This window comes from Filicampus tigris, chromosome 13 (assembly GCF_054856515.1).
Source record: "Filicampus tigris isolate MCC_2025a chromosome 13, RoL_Ftig_1.0, whole genome shotgun sequence".
Lineage (NCBI taxonomy): Eukaryota > Metazoa > Chordata > Actinopteri > Syngnathiformes > Syngnathidae > Filicampus > Filicampus tigris.
The window spans coordinates 15,320,192-15,347,421 of NC_141229.1; the positions used below are offsets into that span (position 1 = coordinate 15,320,192).

The 27,230-nt window shown below is 39.4% G+C and overlaps 3 protein-coding genes across 8 annotated transcripts in view; 2 read left to right on the forward strand and 1 right to left on the reverse strand.

The window, feature by feature from the left end:
* Window positions 1-18,635, forward strand: part of fndc5a (fibronectin type III domain containing 5a) — a 40,694-nt gene extending 22,059 nt beyond the window's left edge. The window contains exons 2-6 of one of the 2 annotated variants that reach the window (XR_015089388.1): window positions 4,252-4,367; window positions 4,922-5,120; window positions 8,896-8,985; window positions 10,253-10,450; window positions 13,959-18,635. Coding sequence is in view for 1 of the 2 variants with exons in the window: in XM_086050122.1 (XP_085906248.1) it covers window positions 4,252-4,367; window positions 4,922-5,120; window positions 8,896-8,985; window positions 10,253-10,386; window positions 13,959-14,009 (590 nt within the window). In the remaining variant the exon portion in view is untranslated. The remainder of the gene's footprint in view (window positions 1-4,251; window positions 4,368-4,921; window positions 5,121-8,895; window positions 8,986-10,252; window positions 10,451-13,958) is intronic. The other variant, XM_086050122.1, reaches the window with a different exon arrangement.
* A 3,317-nt stretch (window positions 18,636-21,952) lies between these two features.
* On the forward strand, window positions 21,953-25,617 carry s100pbp (S100P binding protein). 3 transcript variants are annotated; one of them, XM_086050209.1, is made up of 5 exons: window positions 21,953-22,161; window positions 23,002-23,941; window positions 24,705-24,805; window positions 24,905-24,995; window positions 25,067-25,617. In XM_086050209.1, the coding sequence occupies exons 1-5, from the start codon at window positions 21,999-22,001 to the stop codon at window positions 25,194-25,196; spliced, it is 1,425 nt and encodes a 474-aa protein (XP_085906335.1). In that variant the 5' UTR covers window positions 21,953-21,998; the 3' UTR covers window positions 25,197-25,617. The 3 variants fall into 3 exon arrangements, with proteins under 3 accessions (XP_085906335.1, XP_085906337.1, XP_085906336.1); XM_086050211.1 differs by having other exon boundaries at window positions 23,572-23,941; XM_086050210.1 differs by having other exon boundaries at window positions 21,956-22,165.
* Window positions 25,618-25,962: 345 nt separating this feature from the next.
* Window positions 25,963-27,230, reverse strand: part of ldlrap1b (low density lipoprotein receptor adaptor protein 1b) — a 35,591-nt gene continuing 34,323 nt past the window's right edge. For all 3 annotated transcript variants that reach the window (XM_086050215.1, XM_086050214.1, XM_086050216.1), the window contains one exon: window positions 25,963-27,186. In XM_086050215.1, coding sequence (XP_085906341.1) covers window positions 27,042-27,186 — 145 coding nt within the window. In that variant the 3' untranslated portion in view covers window positions 25,963-27,041. The remainder of the gene's footprint in view (window positions 27,187-27,230) is intronic.

Here is a 27,230-nt window from a genome sequence, read left to right on the forward strand (position 1 = left end):
GAATACAGGCGCTGGCAGGGCTTTAAATTTCGCGGCGCGCAATACCGCAAGACCTCCTCCACGGCCGTTGCCACGGAGACAAGAAGTGTAACTAAAGCCCTAAGGAGTGGAGTCGTTGAGTTGTAAAATGGTTGGCTGGTGCCATTCTGTTAGATTGAAAAAAAAAATCCAGGTTTTGGCCAGTGAGGAGATCACATATGAGATGATTCTTGCTAGTGATCATGTCTTAAAAGCTCCCCCCATTTCCTGCTATCCATGCTCAACAATTGAATTCTAAAATAACTTCAGTACATTGATGACCTGATGAATTCATGCATCTCAACATTTACTTGGTGCTATAAATGACAAGACAGACGTTCTACTCCAACTTTATGAGCAACAGTGTATTTGTTTTAAAGCCAGGCATTAGATGCTAGATTAAATACTTAAACCATCTCGGAGGGGAATCCTTGCTGCAGCATAAAATAATTAATATGTATAAGAACTGATTGACTCTCGATGCTGATAAATTGGTATTTACTATTGATTAATTCAATCCATCATAATGCATCAACAGTGAAGCTTTCTGTAGGTTCTACCCTTTGGTAGCCACAAAGATAAAATGTGTTTTAAGATATAATGGATATAATATGACTATTGACTGCTATTGACTAGCAGCAAGTCAAGGGCAGAGCTGGGCACTTGACCCTTTTTTGCCGGTCCGGCCGCAACCCTCCACCCTTGACCTGGGTATCCTTCCGGCCGCGACTCCCCACCCTTATGTATAAAAACTATCACCCCCCGCAATGCGACAGTTGTCGTGATAGCAGACCACTGGTGGTCTGCTATTAAATATCACAAATGTATATATAAATAAATAAATATATATATATATATATATATATATATATATATATATATATATATATATATATATATATATAACAACTAGTTGACTTTACAGCAGCAACGAGCTGCGTGGTGCATTCTCTCCTCCGTGTGGGAAGCTGTATGTCATCGCAACATGTGACATAATGGACCGATCAGAGCAGCAACAATTCCTGATGGGTGCATGGCATGTGTTGCAGACCTGTCGCCAACAGCACAATGCGTCGGTCATTTGAATCAATGCGGCAGTTGTCGTTCGCGCCAACGCCGGAGTAGAAAGAAGCCTAAAACGAAGCCTTTCACCGAGTAGGCTGAGATGAAATTCGGCCACCTCGGGAGCACGTCACACGCATGAGGGCCGATTAGTGGGCCGGACTAAAATCCACTTCTGTCCATGCTTAGTCCAGCCCATTAGCTAATTTTATTCAATTTACACGAATGTTTCCACAGCATACAGTAGAACAAGTGATTAACACATCTGCCTCAGTTCTGAGATTCTGGGTTTGAATCTTGACTCTGGCATCCTTTTGCAAGTTTTCACTGGTTGTTGCCGACCGCCCCCCACCCGCAACCCCCGCGCACACTCTAAATGTTCTATAGGTGTCTAAATGAATGTGATAGGTCATTTGTCAACAATATTTGTTTCCTGCAAAGACAAACATTTGTGTTGCTTATGAAGATTTTATGCTGGAAATGATCTACACAGTCGACTGCAGATGTACAATTGACTCATGACAAACTCAATTAAACAAAAGAGGCGATGGAAGGAATATTTTTGACGACCAAACACCCAAAAATATAGCGGACATAAAGTTGGATTTTGAATGATCTAAGACTACTGTATATTTGTAATGTGTTATATATAGTTGAAGTGGTCTGGGGCCCCCTTTCTTTTTTATTACCGTAGCTAGTCCAACATAAGGGCCCTTTACCTGAAAAAGTTTTTTAAAACAGTGAATAATAGACCAAGCTATTGTTACAGTAAAACTTTTAGGTGAGACATTGCAGCAGACAGCATTGTTATTAAGGCTTCTAGCGGCAATCTTCTCTGGGAGTTGGGCATATATGTGCTTTGGTTTGGGAAGAAGGACCAGCGGGCAGAGAATAAAAAAAAGAATCTGCAGGCTGCAATACTACATCTACAGAGTTGGCCTTTAATATTACATAAGGTCCCTGTTGGAGTCGCAGTCCCTGAGAGGACTCAAAGGTTAACTCGCTGTGTGTGTTTTGAGATGAGAGCACAATATAGACAGAATGAAAGAGCTGAATAATGAGTTTGATTTATGACTTCTTAAGTCCCCTCAGGCCCCTTCCATCTCTGGGACTTCAGAGGAGATGACATATAAATAGTCGAGAGTAAGCAAAAGCAAAGTAACTTTAAACATGAGAGTTGCCCACAGTAAAGAGATGTAGCTAGCCCCCTTCCTGTCATCCTCTCTTATCCAGGCTATTCGTCACAGCTTCAACCACAGGAACTGTGGAAACAAGTAGCACTGAAACATGTCGGGGATTTGCTGGCATGAGTCTGAATAAACAGTGCGCGAGTTCACGAGCTAAAGCAACCTGCCCATTAATTAGCAGCAATGCAATTTGTTAACCTGTAGGCCTACTGTACAATAGCTCATTTCTGCGCTAAGCTGGCTGTTTATATCCTAATAAAGTTAGCTGAGTGGCATCATTGAAAGTGACCACTTCTCCTTGTTCCTATTCATCTTACTCAGGCCTTGAGTCCAATTATCTATCAAACCTGAAAGCCACAGTCATTCACAAGTATACTGCCACATGATGATTATAAGGTGGGTGCATCATTTAGAATGCATTGCTGCAACAGTGTCACAATTTGTTACATATTCTTTCAAAAATTGGGCTGCTGTAGCCAAGATGGAACGTTTAAAAACATTAAATAAAACACATTGCAACATTTTACGGATCAAATTGAAATATCACGGGTAATTTTTCATACATCTTTCGAAGGCTCTCGATATGCACAAAAAGTCAGAAAACGGAATAATGTGGTATTGAGTTTTTATTGTCTGAGCTGCTTGAGTGTCACACAGACATTCAGCACCTCTGAATGTTATTAGAATTCAGTTGCACCCTGAGGCACGCAATGCATCCCCATGAAAATCAAGAGTGCACTTTTGGAGCCGAACTGATCCAGTTCACACACAAATAACATACATTTTCAGCTCTATGGACAATTTTGCCACATTTTTCGGTGGTAGATATCAAGCCAAAAGCTTATGCAGCCAAGACATCAGAATGGCACGGACTTGTACCAAGATTCTTCTTTCTTTTTTAAGGCTGCAAACATTATAACAGAAACTCTTCTGTTAAAATGAAATTTAAAATCAATTTTTTATCTATTTTCTAAGGCCACATTAGCGTCTTTATTAAAGCCCTTCTCATGCCCTTCCTAAAATCAACACGCCATATTGTTTACAATGTCAAACATTATATCATAGCAATGTTATTATGTTCTCAGGTGTAATGGCTACCATTGTCACAATTTATGTTTTGGTGTTTCAAACGTGCATTCGTAAATTACCATAATACACGATGTACAGCCAAGGTTAATGGGAACACAGTTGTGTTATTTCATTGTGCTTATGCAGTGTATGATGACATGCGGTAAGAAATAGACCATGAATGTTGTTGTCACGGTAATCCACTCAACAGATGTCAGGCAATTTATGTCGTATGCATGCGGTAGGATGAAAAAAAAAAAGTCCAATTATTTTATTATTCTAGGCCAGTAGATCTAAATGTTTAACAGCTCTATATACAACCACCACATTCTAAAGAAAAAACATTGTCATATTAAAACGGAGCATTCTTATCTGTAAAAGGCTGATACAATATTGGATATCATTAGATGTTCCAGAAACATGTCACGTTGTGTTAAGTGAAAGAAAAAAGTCATTACTTTGCCGATTTATGGTGTTTTATTGCAAATCTGTGTTTTTGCTGTTGTTAGTGCTTCTTTTTATAGCCCCTCCCCATTTTCGTTAATGATTTTTTTTCATATTCCCTGCTCATTATATATAAGTTCATTGAAATGTTTTTTTCTGTAATATGTTTCATGTTGATTTGTTTTTGTGTCTGCTTTGAAAATTACACATTTCAAAAATCTGGATTAACGTCGTCAATTCCTTTCAGATCTACATACTTAGCGTACATCAGGTGCAAGCTTGCATCTATTTTTAAATTCAGATGACGCATTTAAAAAAAAATCAATGCACACCATCCGCCCATCCGTTTTCCGCACGTTGCTTACTATTACATTTGTGGTCCGTTGTAAAGCAGAGATGAGGCAGTGCCCGACTTTGCTTTGACTTTACCTTTCAGAAGTTTCAAAGAAACACTTTCATCTGTCTCTTTCAGATACTCTGTCCCCCCCTGTCAATGTTACCATCAAAGCGGTGAAAGCTAATTCTGCTCTGGTGACATGGGACATCCCCGAGGGAGACCCTGTCATTGGCTTTGCCATCACACAGCAGGTGATTGACATACAGATGCTACAAATGCTGCACACTTAGTATTTTGTTTAAATAGCTACTGTACAAACATGTATAGACTAAACTACTCAACAAGACAATATGCAGACGAGATTGCGTTTCATTGGTTGCTGCAACGCCGGATTCTCTTTGCTGTGTAATTCCCTTCCGTTAGCCTCTAAGATTCACTGTGGGAACGAGCAAAGGAGTCGAGGTCGTGTTTGAATGCTCTCAGACAATAACTCATCAGCGTGTAATGAGTTTACCTACATCGAACATACATTACGTACTCAATTGCGTAACTTGACTAACAGACTCAGTGCCGGTGTGCCTCAGTTGGCCGCAGTAACAGTGACATAGATGCTCAAAAGTCAAATCAACAAAAACCTCCCTGAAGCACTGGGGGACTTAGCTTAGTAGTTGTTCAGAAGTTGCAATTATCATCTTTTTGAGAAATCCCTTTATGTGTTTAAGTGTCGTCTAATTTAGTCTTGGAGATGTGTGTTCTTCTAGTGTATAACATTCTTCCACAACTCTCCTGTTCTGTACGCCAACAGAAGAAAGACGTGCGTATGCTACGATTCATCCAGGAAGTCAACACCACCACCCGCTCCTGTGCATTATGGGACTTAGAGGAGGAGACAGACTACATCGTGCATGTGCAGTCCATCAGCATGTTTGGGACGAGCCCGCAAAGCGAACCTTTACGCTTCCGAACACCGAAGGAGGCCGAGACTCAGGCTTCTAAGAATAAAGGTAAAGTGGCACAGATAACATGACTCAATACAAAAATGCTTGCATCGCTTTTTGCTGTTTGTTCTTGAGCCAGAAGGTGCAGAAAGAAGTTGGCCTCTTGATAATATCATGACTGATTTTGTCTAAACACCAATAAAAATCAATATGCACACAAAGCGTGAAATGAAATTTCACAACAGAGTGCTCTCCACAGCCAAGGGGGTGTATTCTTCATTGTGTATTGACGTGCCTCTGCAGGCCACCTTGCTTGCAAGCGGCACCACTGCACAGTAAACCAAAATGAGCGTGAGGGGGGAGCATTTATCAGTTGCCGTGCAGAGGAAGCTGCAGCTGCAAGGCATGGTAAATCAAAGCGCTCTTGGCTGAAGCCTTATCTGTAGTATTCCTCCTCATCCTCATCTCATGTGTGACACTCTGCAGGACTCTACCCTGAAATTGGAGCCAAAGAGAGTTTGAACTTCTTTCACAGTGACAGGATAGTGTGGAATCCAAATGGAATACCGACGATTGAACATACACTCTTACCACTCCTGAGTCATTAACTCTGGAAGTGTTGTCTAAGGGTTGTTGTTGCAAGGGAAACACATTTTTTTAAATCAATAGCTGGACCGGTTTTGAAACAGGGTTTTTTCTTCTTACTTTCTGTCAAGTTTAATTTACTGTATTGCCCTACTCTCATTTATTTGACATTGATCACTTTCCCCCCCAAATAAACAAGACTCTTAACAGACATCTTGACAGCATGCGCAAAATAATGTACTATGTACCTTGAAAATAAGCTCATCAAGCCTCTTAAATACTTATTAGCTTTTTGAAGAAAGAAATGAATGTACTGGATGTGTATCACATTGTCATTGTACGGAGATAATAGAATCATTTCTCATGTTTTGCATATGTTCCAACCTAGTAGGTAGGTACTGTAGTTGTTGGTACTACAGATCACTTTCTTTTCTGCTTGTAACCTTCACAGAAGCTTTGGATTGATGTTCCAGTTTGACAGTGCATTATTACTGTCTTAGCAAATCACCCATCAACTGAAAGATTACAAACCCCCGTTCCAATGAAGGTGGGATGTTGTGTAAAACCTAAATAAAAACAGAATACAATGATTTGCAAATCCTTTTCAGTATAGATTCAATTGAATACACTACAAAGACAAGATATTTTATCTTCAAACTAATGAATTTCATTGCTATTTTTGCAAACATTCACTCATTTAGAATCTGATGTGTACAACTCGTTAACAGTCTTGTCGTGGTCCTGGACTCGTCAGACCACAGCGCACTTTTCCACTTTACGTCAGTCCATTTCAGATGAGCTTGGGCTCAGAGAAGCCAGCGTTTTTCTGGGTGTTGTTTATCCAGTATATGTTTTTTTTTCGTGCATGGTAGAGTTTTAATTTACATGTGTAAATGTAGCGATAAGCTGCCTTAACCAACAATGTTTTTCTGAAATGTTCCTGAGCCCACGTGGTATTATCCTTTACACAATGATGTCGGTTTTTAATGGGGTACTACAGAGAATTCATAGGTCATGGGCATTTAATGTTGGTTTTTGCCCTTGACGCTTATATGCAGAGATTTTCAACCACAGATGATGAAATGTCTAAATTCTTTGCAATTGTCCGATGAGAAACGTCCGTAAACCTTTCGACTGTTTTGGCAAATCTCACCCCATCCTTGCTTGTGAACGACTGAGCCTTTTGTAAAAGCTCTTTTTATACCCAGTCATGACACTCACCTGTTTCCATTCAACCTGGTCACCTGCGTGATGTTTGAAACAGGTGTTTGATGAGCATTCCTCAACTTTCCCAATCTTTTGTTGCGCTCGTGTTATCCTTGTTTGGACCATGTTGCAGCCATCAAATTCAAAATGAGAGAATATTGTATTTGTAAAAAAAAAAAAAAACCACACACACACACACGTAACAACAATAACCTTCATCATTTTAAACATGAAATAACTTGTCATTGTAATGTATTCAATTCAATATAGGTTGAAAAGGATTTGCAAATGATGGTATTTTGTTTTATTTACATTTTATACATCCCAATTTCATTGGAATTGGGGTCTGTAGAAGCATTGTTACATTGAATAAGTGAACTGATTGAAGTAATTAGTAAATCAGTCAAAGAGAGGAAATGTCTGCTGGGGAAATATTGCAATTTTCTCATAAAAGTGTAGGAGAGCCTTCATTAGTTCTTTTTATATTTTGTGGACAATATGACATCAGAGAAGAAAGGCTATTCTTCTCCTCAAATCTTCAAACCCACACTGCAGTTTCAGTAGTACCAATAACCTGAATATGTGCTCACATTTTTCTTCAGTTTCAGCTTGAGGGGACCATAATAGGTTAGAGGGAGTTACAGAAAACAAAACATGAACAACCTCTGCAGAGAGTGAGCAGCCAGCAAAAAAGGGCAAAAAGTCAAAGGTTGCAACCTCACAAGAACATGACAACAAAAGGAATATTTTTTTTCCCTCACCAAAATACAAAATGTGATCTTAGATATAGAGTGGAACATCTAGAGTCGAACACTGGTTAACCTTCCAGTTCATTCAGATACATCAATCAATTTTCAGAGAGGCTGAGTACACCCGAGACTGCTCACCAGCTAATGGCAGAACACCAAACAAGCATTCATATTCACATCTATTGTCAAATATAGTCTTCAGTTAACCTAAGATGTATGTTTTTGTAATGTGGGAGGAAGCCAAAGTACCCAGACAAATCCCATGTAAGCTTGAGGAGAACATGAAAACTCCGTGCAGGGAGGTAGGACCCAAAACTTCAGAAACGTGAGGCAGACACGATAACCATTCAACTACCGTGTTACCTAAGAAATAAGGGAAAATATCTATTCTGAGGATGAACTTAATTTTTCATAAAATATTTACTTTGCAGTCATTATTATTGATATTTTTCCCATAAGTAATGGGTAAGATGTATACATTCGTATTTAGGTAAAAGCACAGGCTTGTATTTTTAAACACACGTCAAAAAGTACAAATACACAAAAACTGATAAAGTAACAAACAACACAAGGAGCTGAATTAGACAGGCCACTGAGGCAGAATAATCTTACATCCTCCTGGTCAATGAAACAGGACGCGGAATGATGACGTGTCACCGTAAGTCACCTACACCTGACACACCCCTGCACATCACCTGGAAGAAAACCAAAAATGGAACAACGCATATTAAGGGTCAATTGCAGAAGAGCCAAGCAGGCACTGCTGCAGGAGAACAGGCATGGCCTTTGGTTGTTGTGTTTTAAAAGGGTAACAGCCGACCATTTCGGCCAGTAAAGTTGAAAGAATCAAGAGCCCCAGCACCCCTTGGGCTTTTGTGCTTTGATTAGTTAATACTGGGCAACAGAGGCCAATCGATCAGCAGAATAGCTTGTTTCTGAAAGCTACTGGAGCATGGGGTGCATGTTTGCCACGCTGGGGCCTCAAAATGTCACCCAGTGCATCTAATCAAGGATGTGAGGGCAGCGCTCTACACTGCGGTGAATTTTATTTCAAGCCTGTGACTTCGACAACGTTCAGTAATGCCAGAAAAGTGGGGGTTTAGTGCTCAAGGGCACCTTGGCACTTGGCAGGATTCAGACTATCATCTGTTCCAAAGACTTATGGGCAAGCTACTGGCCTCCAAGATCAGTGCAACACACCAGCAATTATCACAAAAATGGAAACACTACAGACTGCTTAGTATTAAGTACAGTTCAAATCATATGAGTAATCCACTGACAATTATGTTGCCCTCTCACAGACGAAGTAACGATGGAGGAAGTGGGCCAGACCAACCAGTTGAGGGCGGGGGAGCTCATCATCATTGTGGTGGTGCTTATCATGTGGGCAGGTGAGGATTATGTAAAATACTATCGAAATATAGGGGTTCTCTCAGGAATTGTGTGTGGGTGTTGGAAGGTCATAAAAAAAAGAAATTCTGACTTTGTTTTCTTTTTCTTTTTTTTTTTTTTTACATCACAACATACTGTATCACTACCATTTTCAGATACCATGCTCGCTCGTTGGCCTGTCAGCAGCATCAGGAAGACATCAGCAAAATCTTATTTTTGTACTTTGTTGTTAATCTGTTATAGTGAACCCTTGCTATTAGTGGGTGATAAGATCCAAGAATTGTGGCATATAGAAACAAATTCCTAACTGGTCCCCCCCTAAAAAGGTTAATAATAGCCTATAGATGCCACAATATGGCAACAAAGCACTAATAATGTCTGAATGAAGCAACTAAACTCACATCAACATGCAGTAGTTCCTTGGCACCAAGATGGCACAAGAAAATGACAAAGCAATACATTTATTGCGGAATAATGGAGGATAGGTTTTTCAGCCATTTTACCCAGCCCTACTAAGCACGTCATCATCTTCCAAACCGCTTATCCTATATAGGGTCGCGGGGAGTTGCTGGAGCCTATCCCAGCCGTCAATGGGCGAAGGCAGACTACACCCCGAACTGGTCGCCAGCCAGTCGCAGGGCACCTACTAAGCACGTTATGTTTAAAAAGGTGTTTTTTTTCAATCTTGACTTTTTCGTAGTTGCATTGACCTCTTTGAACAGCCCTATACCAACATGGTGTAAATAACTTAAATCAGTCCTCAAATACTCGTTATCTGATTTTCTAGAAGTATCTAACATTAGCTAAATGTTTTTTTTGTTTTACTTCCCAAGCTATCACACCTTCCCTGAAGTCATCTAGTGCGCCAAAGAGAGGCAAGAGCCACATTTTGAAAACCGCCAGTAGGGCTGTGCGATATTGGAAAAACATGTGATATGAGATATGTGTGTCGAATTATTGCGATATTATTATTACGATATTTAACATGTATCTAAAAGGAAATCATATTTTTATAACTTAATGAAAGAAATATTTTTTTTCATGCTAATTAATTGTAATAAATTAGAATTTGTAAGTAAAATTTATGATGATTATTTTTTGATATGCTATGCAACCCTAACTGGCGGTGTAACACTGTTTTGAATAAGCTGCACCTTTTGTTCTCTGATATGATCTATGAAGTTTTATTATCAGCCCCCACACAGTTGCTGCCGCTCCAAGGCTGATCAAATGTATGGTATAAAGTTTTGATGCTCTTCTTCCCAGGTGTGATCGCTCTCTTCTGTCGCCAGTATGACATCATCAAAGACAATGAGCCCAACAACAACAAGGACAAAGCCAAAAACTCATCAGAGTGCAGCACTCCTGAACACCCGACAGGGGGTCTGTTGCGCAGTAAGGTATAACCCACCCACACCCTCCTTCCCCGAGGTGCCTCCCCCTCCCCTCAACAGCGCCGGGCAGGTGAATGTGCCGCCCGCTACAAGACCTTTTCCATTTGACATTCATGTGCACTCATACAGTGTTTCTCAATGTCAGACAAAAAGTTGCTATGTCATTGCTGCCAGTTTTTAGGATTCCATCCAAATGTCTATCCTGGATATTCTCTGCCACCTGCATAATACTCTCCATTATGCATGCTTTATGTTTGAGGTAATGATGCATAGCGAGCGAGAAGCGGTCCCAAACAGGGCATTGTAAGTGAGGGAAAAATGCAATTGCATTGTACAATTGCAAGAAAAAGTATGTGATCCCTTTGGAGTTCCCAGACTTCTGTATCAATTAGACATAAAGTGTGATTTGATCTTCATCGAAGTCACAACCACAGACAAACTGTTTTAAAGCATTTTTGGGGATTTGAATTGGGTTAAGGTCAGATTTCTGTCTGAGCCACCATAGAAGGCCTATTGTGTACTGTTAAAGTCATTCTATCGTTGATTTACTTTTGGGTTTTGGGTTGTTGTCCTGTTGCATCATTCTTCCCCTATTAAGCTTTAATCAGCAGACAATTAGTCTTATGTTCTCCAGGGAAATAAATTGACCAACTTCGGAATTCATTTTTTCGTCGGTAAAAGCAATTCGTCCAGGTCGTGAGGGTGCAATCAGCCCCAAACCATGGTGCCTCCTCCTCCATACTAGGAGGTTTTTCCACACATGGCATTGTGTGTTCCTTCTAAATGATTCAACATTGGTTTCATCCCTACGCGGAATAGTTTCAAAGCAGCACCATGGAACGTGTTTTTTGGGGGGGGCGGGGGAACAGCGATGTCACTGGTGTCCTCCTGTGACATCCATTCTTTTCTATGGATTTACTTATGATAAATTTGTGAACAAAGATGCTACAATGTGCCAGAGATGTTTAGAGTCTTTAGCAGACACTCTAGGGTTGTTCTTCACCTCATTAATCGTCTCCGCTGTGCTCTTGCAGTCATCTCGACAGGACCTCCATTTGTAGGGAGAGCAGTAACAATGCGAAATCTTCTCTATTTATTGAAAATCTGTCTTAACGATAGACTGATGAACATAGGAGCTTTTAGAGATACTTTTGTAACCCTTTCAAGCTTCGTGCAAGTAGACATTTTTTAATTATATTTCTCCTGAGAGCTCCTTTGTGCAAGGCATGGTTCACATCAGGGAGTGTTTGTTTATTTGTTTGTTTGTTTGTTTGTTTGTGTGTTTGTTTAGCACAATTTAATAACAGTGCAAGGAGGGAACGAAGCCGGATGGGCTTGTCCATAATTCCACTCCCCTTCAAAGAATAATACAATGAAACATTTCTGGGTGAACAATATAAGTGAGAAGACAAAATAAAACAAACATGTAAACAAAATAGCCAGTTATAACAAGTAAATACATGCAAAATTGAGATGTCATTAAAATGTCAGTGAAAGGCAAAAATAAAATGAATAAGAAATCTTAAAATAAGGTTAATTGTATTTTCAGTGACTTTTTAAGGCTGTATAGCAGGATATAGATGTCAAAGATGTATCCAAGTCATTCCGAAGTTTGGTCTCTGAAAGAAATATTAAACCGATATTAAGATATCCGAAAAAAAGGTAAATGAAAATTGCGACCATGCTGAATTGGATACTTATGAAAGTCAGACAAAAAGGCAAAGAAACTTTGAAAAGTGACAGGAATCGCTTGCATATTGTATAAACAAGCAGGAATGGTATTATTGATCTTATGTAAGGGTAACATTAAATATTTCCTAAGAAGAGGTGAAGAAGAATCACATGTGCTGACAAAGAAATCACAATCAAAAATCTCTTCTGGATTAACAGCACTTTGGTCAGATATGTTGGATAGGCTGAGGCCCAAACAATATTACAATAATTCATGAATGGAGATTAAAGAAAAACCAATAACTATAACACAAGGTTACATGAGCAGACAGATGGACCAGTGGATGAATCATTTTCAGAATACCAAGCATTTTCATTGATATTCTTGTTACTAAATTAAGCATGACTATTCCAGGTGAGACAGTCATCCAAATTTACCAAACCTCCAAATTATGGTGCTCGAGAAATTTCGGTTACGTTCATTAAAATTTGTTTTCTTTTTTTAAGTGACATTTATTCTTACCACAAAATATCATGTAGTTATATTATTTTACATGAATTAATTTATTAATCTGAAACCAATTAGATACATTTGATAATTCGCTATTTACAAATTCAGTAAGAGATTAAATGTCATCACCGACAGCTAAAAAACTGGTATCATCAGCAAATAATAAAGGAAGATTATTGCAAGACATTGAGAAGTCATTCATGTAGATTAAAAACAATAAAGGGCTCAAGATTGATCCCCGGGGTACCCCAAAGTGACTTCTAGATATGTTTGATGAAACATCATTCAAACAAACAAATTACTCTCTGTTGTCGAGCTAAGTAGTAAACCACTTGAGGGCAGTTTCCTGAATTTCATCTCTACTAAGCTTTGAACTAAGAATTGTGAATATTTGCATGGTGTATCTAATGAAAACATGAAGTGAACATGTGGTATTATATTAAGATGACTGTGTTTGTCTATTGTTGTTACTGTTTTGAAGATCAGATTGTGGAGATGTGATTGACGAGACAGGAGGCCAAGAGGAGTTGAGTCAATAGTTGACCCTACACAAAAAAATTGTTATTAACGGCTCGACTGATACGTGTCTTTGATACGCTGCAATCAGAGCAGCTCTTCTCTGGAACCGGAAGACATGCCCCAGCAGAGTGTAAAAAGTGACATAATTGTCACCTTTATCCAAATGCTTACTACCATGTAATTGGTTCTTCCTGATAAATGTGCCACCAAGTTATTTTGTAATCCTCTTACTAACCCTAAAATTCACAAGCTAAGTCACTAAGAAACCAACAAACAATAATTATCAAGCATCAACATAAACAGTACCTCTGACCTTAATAATCACATTAATAATCACAATAGGGTTATTATCTTGCTATATTTTGGGATACAGTATTGTATGCTTTTATTAAGGCAAATTAAGTAATCCCCTTGATTATACTATTTCTACATTATTTGAAGTCGAAGCATTGAAGTAAGCGATTTCAATAATATATTCAAGAACTTATCCCATTTCTGTTCTTCAATGCTAAGAGGGAATCAAGCATCTTTTGAAGGACCAAGGAATACTTGACATTGACAAACACCCACAGTGTCATCTGAACATCAGCTTTAGGCTAAATTGAAATATGGCTTCAATGTGGCTTCATTTGTGCATGACTGCACCATTCAGCATCAAGTAGCAAACACACTTAGGCTCTTGTAATCAATACAAACACTAGTGCTGTTGCCATTTTGCCAATGTACAGTATGCGTAAGAGAAAAGCCTAACTCAAGCAAAACAAATAGCCCTTCATTGTTTAACATAAATAGAGCACAGAGGCATCCTCATGATCATTGTTTTATTCCTGAGAGCTCTCCAGGATCTTCAATCATGTCATCTTTCTTTCTCCCACAGTTCTCCAAGAACAACAATAGGATGCCATCTGTCAACATCATAGAAGTGTGACTGTCTTCTCTGTATACTAAAGACTTGGTATTCTCACAAATAAGCGGGCCCTTTTAAGCAAATCTGCTTGTCAGAATGCATCGCTTACGTCTCCCTTGCCGCGGAGCTGCCAATGAAGCAAAGCTTGCGGGACTCCGGGGATTTAGGAACAACTTGGCCAGCCTGAGAAGAGATCCCAGAGTGGAGCGACTGCAGGGAGAGTTGAGCGGATCTGCCGTGCTTAACAACCACTGTACCATGGGGGAGGAAGAGATAAGGGCCAAACGGTCCCGGCAGCAGACGGACTGCTGATAAAGCAACCCCTTGGACAGACGTCAATAAGCAGAGCCGGAGACCGTTTCATCCACTCTCCCGCTTTCTTCTCGGTCTTTTCCTGGATCGTGATTTGACCGCACATACGGTATGTGGGTCGTTCCCACTGTGTCTAAATATTCCTTTGTGCTTCTAGATGTAGTTTTGTCCTAACATTCTGTAATCCAACTTTCTTATGAGTGAGGGTTAATAATTTATCATTCAAGTGTAGTTTTGTTACACAATGGACTGCCAGTACATTTCTATTGTTCTGGTACTTTTTACACCTCATCAAGGTAGAAGGTTCTGCCGTCCTGCGGGGAATACAGTATATGTCTGGTGAGCTTGTTTCCCCCCTCAGGGAATCCAGACTGCACCTGGCTGAGTTAGGAGCAATTTCTAAAAATGAGCTAAAATGACGCCATAGCAGCTTCCAAGGGATCGCTCACTGCTGAAGTTTGGTGTCACGTTTGGTCACATTTCCTTGTCCCATTCATGATTTTAATAGATTCTGATTCTTTACATTCCACATCCTGAATGAGCTGTCTTTATTTATCTTTGAGGGTGATGGATATCTCAGCATTCTGGGTAAAAAAAGAGGACTTGAACCAGTGTGCTTTGTTTGAATAATGAATTTTAAAAGAGTCTTGGATACATCTACAGAGAAGTGGCCTTTGTAGAGAGAGAGAAACTAGAGGAGATTCCTTAAGCAATAACAACTCAAAGCCCCAAAACATGGGGGGAAACACTTCGTGTGCAATGGGGTCACATTCTGTCGAAAAACAATACACAAATGTAACCTCTAGGCATGCAATGTTGAGACAAATGCACATTGTGATAAATACTCGTAAGTACAACGAGCCTCAGATGTTTGCTTTCCTGTAATAACATTGGAAAATAACATGCTGTGGGTACAGCGCAAGATTCTGTGATGATCATATGTCATCAAGGCGTAAGGGCTTCTCATAACTATTTTCAATTCATAATTAGTATTTATCTGTAGGCTGTAATACATACAAATATGGTGTATTATAAACCCAGTGGAAACTACAATTGCCGTATTTAGTAATGTTTTGGGGGCCTATTGTGCTTCTTTCAGTTCAGTTTTTGGACTTACTGTCTTACTGTAGATAGAATAGTTGAAAGTTTAATAAATATGATCATTCATTTACACTAGCCCTCATTGCATTGGTTCTCTAAAAAAAAAAATTCTCTTGATTAGCCAACATCTGAGTGTGGCAAGGGTCATCTTACAAGATGAAGCCATGGTCATCATTTACAAAAGGTTATTTAAAGTTGAACATTTGTTTTTATGAGGTAGAATTTCTAATAATAATTTATAATATAGCAAAAAAAAAAATCAAGAAATTTGGCAATTCACTGGCATACCGGAGGGCTGATTCTCCAACCCCCGCATGTACTACAGGATATTGAAAATAACATTTTACTTATTGATGAGCTGGACAGAACCTCTATCTTACATTAATAGCATACCTCATATATGTGGCATTATACTTTTTGTCAAATTTTGTAACGTGTGTGCGTGTGTGTGTACAATAAACGGAAAAATATAGTTGCAAGATCAGACTGAGTAATGCTTAAATATTTAATGTGTAAATACATTTAATATTATTGGAGCCCGAAATGAGTTATGACGATTGTGAACGCTAGCTACAGTACTGTGCAAAAGTCTTAAAGCCCACAATTATATTTGCTGATTATGTAATGCTTCAATTGCCGTAATTATTACAGTCCAAACAATGTAGAAAAACAAAATACCTATATGGAATGGACCCTAATTTATATATAGGGGCACCAGGTCACTCCCTTGTTTCAGCAATTCATAAAATCTGTATCCCTCCTATTTACTGCTTCACTATGCTGAAATTGTTTATCAAAACATGGAGCCAACTAAGACCTTTGCAAAGTGCTGTGCATTTTTAAAATTACCGGGTGGTACTATTGGTGAAATGTGTATTTTTGTGTGATTCACTGTTCATGTTCGACTAATAATAATAGCCGTAATTGTTTCATAGCACTTATCTACTGTATGTGTTTATATTATACATTTTGTCATTGAGCTGTTAATGTTCAATGAGAGTGAAAGAAGTTGTTCAGTAGCTTCAATCTTAATTCTGTAGAGATTACATTGTGTGCAACAACACAGTTTTTTTGTCCATATCCTTATCCCATTTTTTATGTTGGAAAAAATATTGACCCTATTTCATTACAAAACTAATATGCATCATGTCCACTGCTGGCCATTATACTACGATGATAGCAGGTTTTCACATTAATATAGTCATTAAAAGGGTAGTCAACTCAAACATATTTTTAAGTAGATGTTCTTTGCAGGCCCACTAGATGAAACATGGCATTCTGATTAATATTGTGTTTGTGGAATATTAGTTAAGCAGCAAAATCCACACTTTTTTAGCCAGCTCCGGGGGCTGCCATTTTGTCACTTCTGTGACTGAAAATGACATCACGGTTGCTCAGGGTTCAGATAACGACCAATCATGCCCCAGCTTGACAAAAGCTTCACAGAGCTATGATTGGTCATTGCCTGAGCCCTGAGCAACTGTGATTGCATTTTCAGTCGACAGAATTGACAAAAGGGCCGCCCCCTGCTGCTTAATCCATGTTCCATATTAATCAGAATGCCTTGTTTCAACTAGTGGGCCTGCATAGAACATATTCATGAAAAAAAAAATGTTTGGGTAGACTTCCACCTACAAGATCCATGCTATATTAAACTGTAGTGGCAGAAGAAAGCGGTAAAATTAGTCCGATTGTTACACTTGAGCAGAGCTGGACTGGACTGGGCTGATGACGACTGCTGTGACAGCCTTTTATCACTCTGGCTTTTTGTATTCTTTATGAGTGGCAGAGCTCAGGACTCCAACAAGCGCTGACTCATTTTCTGTATCGGCCAGTGGCTTTGGAGAACACAGGCAATTGAAGGATACGTGACCTGAAAACAGTGTTCCATCTACACTGGGCAGAAAAAAATCTGAGCTCTTTAGCTTTGTAGTAAAACATTCAATCAATGTTTCCCTATTTCAATTAATAGCATCCATTCAGATAAACAGTAGCCATTTTGTATATCAAAACTAATCCCTGATGTTTTTATTTCCCTTCTTATCCATTAAATATTCCACAATAACATCTAAAGATACTAGTTTACATTTTAAACTCATTATTGATTTAAATAACACTGACTACTCAAGGCAGATTGTCAACCAAAATTGTTCCAGCAAGCAGTGTTTTTGTAAGCGCTGTCACATACAATGCCAAAAATATTCCTACCCAAAAATGTTGAGTTAAAATGAATACATACTTGTTGGATTAGTATCTTCTAGCTGGAAATAGCATGAAAAAGGACAAAAGATGTTGTGCTCAGAAATATTGATAAGGACACCAAGATTTTTGTCTGATAAGGACATGGGTCAAGGATATGTTTTAAAATGTTACAAACAAAATCTAAATATTTTTACCGTAGCTTCATGTTGTACAAGTAGTGCCACATAATTGGTTTTACACAGTAAGTGTATTCATGAAGATTACGCGTAAGACAGTTTCACACCTTTGTTGTTGTAAAGCATAAACATTTGCTCATTGACAAAACACTCTTTTCCATTCAATTTGTGTAAAGATTTAGGAGAGTTCAGCTAATATGGATGTTATGTATTTGACTTGAGCAGTTTGCATATATAGACACCCATTGACCCTAGATCGATACAAATATTTTCCTAAACCAGAATCGATCATGGTGTTGACTCCATAATATATTTGAAGCCCTGTGGTGAATCAGTTTATTGAACCACATGTTTTGTAGGAATTTGAAAGCGTGTCTGGAAACAAAGTCACCATTGAGACAAATCAGCCTGTTTCAGTTGTGAACAGAGAAAGTGGACAAAGAAGCATAGTTAAAGGGAAAAAATGCTTTATCAATCCCACCATATTTATATTCTATTATGTGTACAGCAGTTGTTGCTTAATGAGGGCTAGCATGGTTTAAATAACTATTATGCACAAGGTTACACAACTTCAATTACGAAGTATCTGGTGTGTGCTGACTTGTGTTTGCTTAAAATAAAGTATCAAATATTTTCTCCAAATAACTGTCTCAGTTCTTTAATGTGTACGCCTAACGTTGTTTGGTGGAATGTAAAATTTGCTCAGAAGTTGTCTAAATCTCTCTGTTCATAAGGCAACAGTTCTGGTGTTTGGCTTATGGCAAAAAGGTGCATGAATCCAAGAAGAGTCAGTAAATAATACATTTGAACCTTGGGATTCACTTGGCATTACCTGTCAGACTTCTCAGAGCAACTGAATCTCCATCCATCCATTCTCCAATCTACTTATCTTCACAAGCGTCGCGGGCGTGCTGGAGCCTATCCCAGCTGTCTTCGGGCAGTGGGCGGGGTACACCCTGAATTGGTTGCCAGCCCATCACAGGGCACACAGAGACAAACAAACATCCGCACTCACAATCACACCTAGGGGCAATTTAGAGTGTCCAATCAACCTACCATCTATGTTTTTGGAATGTGGGAGGAAACCAGAGTACCTGGAGAAAACCCACGCGGGCACGGGGGAGAACATGTGAATTCCACACAGGAAGGCCGAGGCCGGACTCAAACCCACGACCGCTGCACTGTGAGGCAGTTGTGCTAACCAGTGGACCACCGTGTTGCCACAACTGAATCTAATAAATACTAATAATGTCAACAAGTACTGGACAGACATTCGCTGAAAATATGTTAGTCTCAATTATCCTATATTGCATTTATTAGGCAAGCATTTCATAGCTTTGAAGGGCAAAATTTGGGTCTTGCACACGGTTGCATTCAAGCTAGGTCTGCCACTGTGCGAGACAGCTGTGCCAACCACAAGTTCACCAAGCTATTAAGGCAAATTATTCCCATAAAATATATGGATAAAATATGGAAACATATATTTATTCAAGGCTGGTGGTCGACTGGTTAGCACGTCCGCCTCATAGTTCAGAGGTCGTGGGTTCGATCCGGCCTCCCTGTGTGGAGTTTGCATGTTCTCCTCGTGAGTGCGTGGATTTTCTCCGGGTACTCTGGTTTCCTCCCACATTCCAAAAACATGCATGGTAAGTTGATTAGACTCTCTAAATTGCCCCTAGGTGTGATTGCGAGTGCGGATGTTTGTCTCTGTGTGCCCTGCGATGGGCTGGCAACCAATTCAGGGTGTCCCCCGCCTACTGCCCGAAGACAGCTGGGATAGGCTCCAGCACGCCCCGCGACCCTTGTGAGGATAAGCGGTATCGATAATGGATGGATGGATGGATATTTATTCAAGGGGCGGCACGGTGGTTGACTGGTTAGCACGTCCACCTCACAGTTCAGTGGACATGGGTTCGATCCCGGCCCCGGCCTCCCTGTGTGGAGTTTGCATGTTCTCCCCGTGCCTGCGTGGGTTTTCTCCAGGTACTCCAGTTTTCTCCCATATTCCAAAAACATGCATGGTAAGTCGATTGGACTCTCTAAATTGCCCCTAGGTGTGATTGTGAGTGCGGATGTTTGTCTCTGTGTGCCCTGTGATTGGCTGGCAACCAATTCGGCGTGTCCCCCGCCTACTGCCCGAAGACAGCTGGGATAGGCTCCAGCACGCCCCGCGACCCTTGTGAGGAGAAGCGGTATCGATAATGGATGGATAGATATTTATTCAATTATCATTTTCTAGTATCCTCCCTAAAACATAAAAGTCAGTCGTTTATATACTTGAATGAATACTCTAATATTGTACTTATACCTGTGGGTTATTGAAATATTTTAACTGAATACCATATCAGTTTAAAACATTTAAGAAAAGTGTACCTGAATGTGAAATGGCAATGACTGAGTTGGAGAAATGATCATCCACATGTTACTATAGGCACAGAGAATCAACACTGATAAGCCCAGAAGGGATTAAAAAAAACTGTTTAAACCACTTATAGATACGTCAATACATTAACATGGGCTAATCCAGAAAAAGAAGAGTATCCCTTTATTTGTCCTACAAGGAGAAATGTCATTTACCCTCTACATTATTACATGCATTACATCATGTTTCCCATACCTATGATTGTCTTTTAGAGCATTTCTATAATATTTTTTTCCAAAATCATGTTCTTACGATGTACATTCTCTTAGTAATTTAAACTACTATGTATTTTTTTACTTGGCTTTTCAATGTCTTAAATTCTTCTGGGCTTTTTTCTTTCCTTAATTGTCCTAGATTCTTTTGCATTTAAAAGTTGGTTTTGCCTTTAAATGTTGTGTATTTTTTTAAATGCTATTTTTTAAGCACATTGCAGATTGTGAATTAAATGCGCTGAATACATAAAATTGACTTGCCTCACATTCACATACATCTATACAAATGCACACTTAAAACCCATTAAATGAAATGAAAGAGGACAGATGAAATGCGCTCTTTATGAGAAGTTGAGTAGCAACACCATTTACATGAAAACAACGTATGGTGCATGAAAATGTGCTGAAATTTAAAATATATAGCCTTCTGTATGTGCGCCTTGAATTTTAATTAGTTTTGACTGTGAGAGGGATATTAATTTAACAATGTGCATGCCAGTTAAGCACAGATTGTATGTCATTCACACACCCTCTGTCACCAGTCACATTTGTCAAATATGGGGAAAAACGTGCTTTAATACAGAAAGGACCTGGAAGAAGGGCTACATTACCTATGATACAACGTGGTCTTAGAGCTCCCCCTATTGATGTTACGTGGAAACCTCAGGCCTGATGTCCTGGGTCAAAGGACAAGGCTGTTGAAAGCGCATAAAGAGATGGTCTTGGAGAAAGAATTTCACCAAATGTGTGTGATGACATTACTAGTACAGTATGAATCTCTCAGTATCCTTATTTGGAACATTAGCATGGTCACAATTATTATGTCGCTGTAAATAGAAGCACAACTAAGCCATGTCTGCCGTCTAGTGGTGATATTATATCTTAAAACTACAGTCGACGCATATTCGCAGCTCGGCACCCGCAAATTTGCATAATCACGGATCCCCCCTCAACCACCCCAATTTTTTTTTTAATTATTTTTGAAATGTAATGATTTTCCCCCCGTTTTTTTCTGGAATTTTATCCCGTTTTTCTGGGTGAACATATTGAATATTCAGCATTTTTAAAGAATTTCTTAGGTTTGTTTAAAAAATTCATTCATTCATTATCCATATTTGTTTATTAATTGAAAAGTAATGAGGGGCTATGCCAGTTGTCCATCCCTAATTCAGAGGGTTCGATGGACGCTGTTGTCATATTTATGAATGAAATACAATGACATGATGTGTTGATTCATTGAATATGAATTGAGTATTCATTGAAAGTTTAATATCCATTGAATATTAATTGCAAGTTGAATACTGTATTCATTGAGTATTCATTGAATGGTGATTGAAACCTATGGCTACCGGTACTTTGGCTCCTTATTGCTGCTAAACAAAAAAAACATGTTTAGAGAACATATGAGAGATTACATTACATGAAAGATTATAAATATGCACCAGTCGTAATTTATAAGACGCTTTTGCATTTTAAAGATTAATAGAAATTGAAATTGAACTACACGACCCGACCAGGCCACCGCCAAAGCCGCCGCCCCACTACCCCACCGCCCCCCAAGACCTGCTTTTTTCTTTTATGTGCGATGAAAGGAATACATTTGAAAAACGCCGCATGCCTTCAACGCCTCCAGAGTCAACACGTGCATGTGCAGGATATCTGTCAGTTCGCCAAGTGTGTGCGGTTCAAATCCAGACACTTGGAGGAAGCGTCTTCGTTGGAGTGCTGTGGAGGGTCGACAACTCCACGTATGTAAGTTTACCTTTCCTGTTGTAATCGTCGTCTTTTTTTGTGCTAATGCGAATACATTTGCGAGCTAATATCGGCGACATTAGCGTGAGGCTAAAGTCTGGCATTAAAAGTACCTTCAACACAGCCCGACGGTTCGCTTACTAACTTAGTTAGTGGAAGAAGAACCGAGGTTTGTTCCCGCACCGCATGTGTTTGTGCAGACTTGTTTTTTTTATTATTATTTTTGGGGACTTTTTTGGACTTTCTCTGTCACAAAACGGGTCATAGGTTCCAGTGTTTCGTTTGTAAACCCTAAGGTCTATCACACTTCGTGCAAAATGCAAATTGCATGTTTTACATCTTGGAGACCAGGACGAGATATAGTAGCTGCTAAATCATTGAGATTTATGTATAGTTATTACAAATAGTGTCTTAAATGATGCAGTTTTATGTGAACATAAAAATTGTCAACAGATTGTGCTTTATGTAGCCTTCTTAAATCTGTTTCCAAACATTTGAGTCAGAGCACATATTTTACATGAGAAAAATAATTGCACACCACCAAACACAAATGCTGCACACTAAAATAATGATGACCACAAATTTACATGCTCAGTGTGAAATATTTTTGTTGTATGAATGGCAACAGGTGCTTACATAAGTTTGTTGGACCTCCTGCTATCCACACGTCGCTGGCAAAGATAGCACTCATGATGTCTCACAGCAGAGTTATGTCGCACTACATAAGAAATCACTTGTCCTTTGCACTGTATATATACGGCTACAAGATTGGTTGATTGGTTGTGCTGGTGGAATTTGGAAATTACTAAACATTTTCCTTTGTTCTTTCTTCACAGCCTTTGATAAAAACATGCTGTCCAAGAGCTCCACTTTCAGTCACCGTCCAGATAAAGACATACCATCCAAGAGCTCCACTTTCAGACAGCTTAAATCTTTGTCAGCATATGTAAGGGCAGTATTTGCTGAGGGTAGTCTGAATAAGATTCCAAAGCCAATTACCAATTTTAAAAGTGAGGTTCTCAACAACAGAGTGACCAAGCGGAAATTGGAAAATTCCGATCAGGATAGATGCTTTGAGACTCTGACAAATAAACCAGAAATAAGTCGCAATGTGTCAACGCCAGACGACGGGTGTTTCTTATCCCACTGCAGCCCTCCCATTGAACATCACTCCCCTTTAGTCCATTGTCAGGCCTCACCGTTTGCTGAAACGCGGCCCATCAAAGTGACAACCAGTGAGTCTGTGAGTTTAGAACATGTGGCATCTAAGTCCAGCCCGGAGTCATGCAGTCTCAAAGGGACGCATCCATGTTTGTTCAATTGCAAGGTTCAATTACCTCATCAGCCTGTCTTTGACGCTGATATTGAAGAGCTTTTGTTCCGCAATCTCCCTGACCCCTGTAAAGGCACCGATCCAAATGAAACAGATGAAGATGTGGATAAGGGTTATTTGTCCATGTGCCACACTCCATCACTCCAGTCCCCAACATCCTCTGGTCCAATTCTAAAGGTGGCTGAGGACAAGATTCATCCTCCATCCAAAGTTTCTCATTCAGTGAACGGTCCAGACCCTGCTGTGAGCGAGCTGTCATTAGACGCCGCTGTAGAATCTTTCAGGGGCGATGTGGAGGAGGTGTGGAATATCGGTCCCCCCGTTCTAGAATCGTCTGTGTGCGGAAAGGAGGAGCGTGGTCCTGGAAGCCTACAAGATCGTGACAAGGAGAAGTTGTCCACATCAGTACACAGTACCAGTAAAGTCTCCATCCTTTCTGGGAGGTTCGTACTCTAGCAGCATACACATTAGTGCATTACTTTGGCGAGTGGTGTTTAATCATTTTCTGAACTGAAATATGGAAACCAAAATATTCTATGTATGATGCAACGCAGTTGTACATTTGGGTGCCATAGTGAAGCTGGGCAAACAACAACCGTACCAAAATCAGTTGTGTACTGCTGGTTAACACTTCAACATCACTTTCATCAAAAAGTTTATGAACAGGTATTCTGAGCTTGGTGAGTTAAAGATAAGCTAAGAAAAGGCAAGAATGTGACACTCCTGAGATCAAGAGTGTTTAAGCTGCAGGTGTGACTTCTTTGTCACAGATGGCGTATGCTCCACTTGCCTAATTTGGTGCAGGCGGCATGGGTTCAATTTGTACAATTATTTTTATTTATTTACTTTTTCCGGTTTATATGCAGACTTTTTTTGTCTTTCCGATTGAAATCATTCAAAAGGTTTACATGTGCCGTTAACTGGAACAGCCGTTTTACAGACATGACATGCGCAGAGGTCAGTCGTCTTATTTATTTAGCACAGTTGTTGTGATTGTTTCATTAAAGCAACCGCTAGATTGGAAAACAAGTTTCAAGTGGTTAAAAAGAAATGTTGAAGTGTTGAAGTTTAAAGTCATCCTAGAAGAGAAAGTGTCATAGCTACATAAGACCAACTCAATTTCATGTTCACTTGTTGCAGGTGTCCAAATATTTTAGTTGATACTGTGTCTCAGCAAAGCCACCAGTGACCTGCAATGTTTTCCAGGCCGGTGGTGCTCAACACTAAGGCAGATTGGGAGCGAGAGATAAGGAAGTACACCAAGCTGGTTCACAGTCATCTCAGTGAGGCTTCAGATGCTGCTCAAGGTGATGTCAGAGCCTCATTTGAGCCGCTACACAGGGTACACCAGTCACAACTTCAGCACTGTTGCTTTTGAGTTTTAACAATGATGTATTTTTCTAAAGATGCTGTTAGTGAACTGCAAGGTCTTGCAACACAAGTGGAGCACGATTCCTCTGGAAAACCTTGGCAACATGTCTCTGACCTCACACGCAGGTACACCTCTCTGTTGCATTTCACTCTGAGGACGCATGGAATGTACACATGAAATCTGCACTTCTCTCCAGGAACTACAAGGCTCACTTCAGGAACGGCGTACCGAAAATATCCCTCGCCGAATGGCAGGCCAAGAGCTTCGGAACGCACAAGCGTTTCGAAAAGGTGGAGAAAATATTTGAAAGAAGTTCCCTTTCCTAACTTTTTTTTTTTTACAGTAATTCGTACAATTGTTGTGATGGTAGCCCTTGTTACATTAGCACTTTGTTTGCAGTGTTTCTATACTAAGTGGATGCGTTTTAAAAAAGACAAATTGTTAAGAGTACTTTAGCAGATATATGGACTACAAATCACATTTGATTAATTTTGGTGTAAATTATACAGCTCAACAAGCAACAATGCTTTTTGAGCATCTAAATATTGTCAATTCCAATTTTATTGGAGTTCAAACCATACTTTTTACATATCTGTAAAGTACAGCATGTTTTTGTACTTGCTGTGAGAAATATTGTACTTGGTGTGGAAATGAATTGTTGCACTTTTCATGTGTATAATCCCTTGGGTGTATATCTGTATATGCGTTATGCTGCTTAAGTAAAATATGATGGTTGCATTTTTTTCATTTGAGAGTAAGTTATTTCATTGTGAGAGTATTCCAACCATTACTGAACAATGGTATAATAAATTCAAATTTGACCTCATGAATCCAAAATGGTATGCTACTTATTGACAAAAATGTTCTGGTCGTTGCTTTAGCTGAGCTCTCTAATTGACTACACAATGCAAGTAAAATATCTGAGAATGTAGCAAATGCAAGCTTAAACATGTAACTCAATGTGAAATACTTGACCACTTTTGAAGATTCTGAAACCTAACTGAGCATTCAGCCTCAAAATAAGGTGATTAGGATTTATAAAAACAAATACTGTAGTACCATGAGTTTACAAACAGAAGATAGGAACAACTGTACATAAGCAAACACTTTATATTGAAATTTAATGTAAATCTGTTCAGTTAATATTCATACATGAAACAAAAAGGTACAAAAATAACACTGAAGAGTGAACCCCAAAAATAAATCAATGCACCAACAGTTGTTGAATACACTGTCCTCTAATCCTTATTTTTTTAATGGTTCTTATTAATAGTTAATGTGGCTTCTGGGGTTTGCAAACCAAAGCAAGTAATAAAGCCATCAAGCATTATCAGCAGATGAATATCAATTTTTTTTGAATCATTGGAAATATGTAGACTTCATTGTGTGATCGACTTCTTGCGGTCAATTTAAGCAGTCTTCTCAATGCTACGTTTAACGCAGGTAAGAAAGGATACTCCACTGTATTCAAGGTGTCAAGGCATGGGTTACATAAATAATTTGGACATGAAATTCCCTTACATGAAAGATGTGCTTTTAAACATGGAAACATGCACTGTGCAAAAATAGATTTTGCATTTGGAAAAAAAAAATAGGATTGTCATTTTAGATCTCTTAGCACACGCACTTTTACTAACACATTCATACTTTTCCTTAAAGCTTGTATTGCCCAAAAAGAGGCAAAAGCCTTGATGCACACAGGTAATACACACGTAACTCTAGTTTTGCCCAAAATGTGTATTGATGCTTTGGTGACTTTCACCATTGAGTGAAACTGAAACCTCTCCATCCGTAACAGTAACAATGACAGCACACTTAAACATTGACCTGGTGTGATAAACTGCTCACATACACAAACTCCTCTCTTAGACATGGTGTAAAAAGCTTACCACATACAATGAATGGATAAGGAGAAGTCAAAAGAAATAATACATACACCGAGTGTAACAAACATCAAAAGACTGAATGTTGTTGTAGAAAAGAAACTGGTTTCGTATTGCTTTGGCCTGTTGAGTGCAAAGCCTGCTCGTGTCAACCTTCTCTAGTTGAGTAGATGCAGAAGCACCTGAGAGCTGTCAGTCTGAACCATCAGGGCAAGTCAATGGGCTGCGGGGAACCCACCGACGGTCTCGTCTTTTTCCCTGCCGGTCTATCTGGATGGAGGCTTTCAATTAGAACACCGGAGAGTCTTTTTGTGCTGGGAAGTCTGTGTCTTCCTGGTCCCATTTGCCCGGGGACAGGCACTCATCAGTGGTGAGATCCTGAGGGTTTACCCCAATGTCCAGGACCTGGGGGTTAGTGCGAGACTCAGCGAGTCTTGGAGGGCACACAGCAAAGGACAGCATTAGAAAGGCACACAA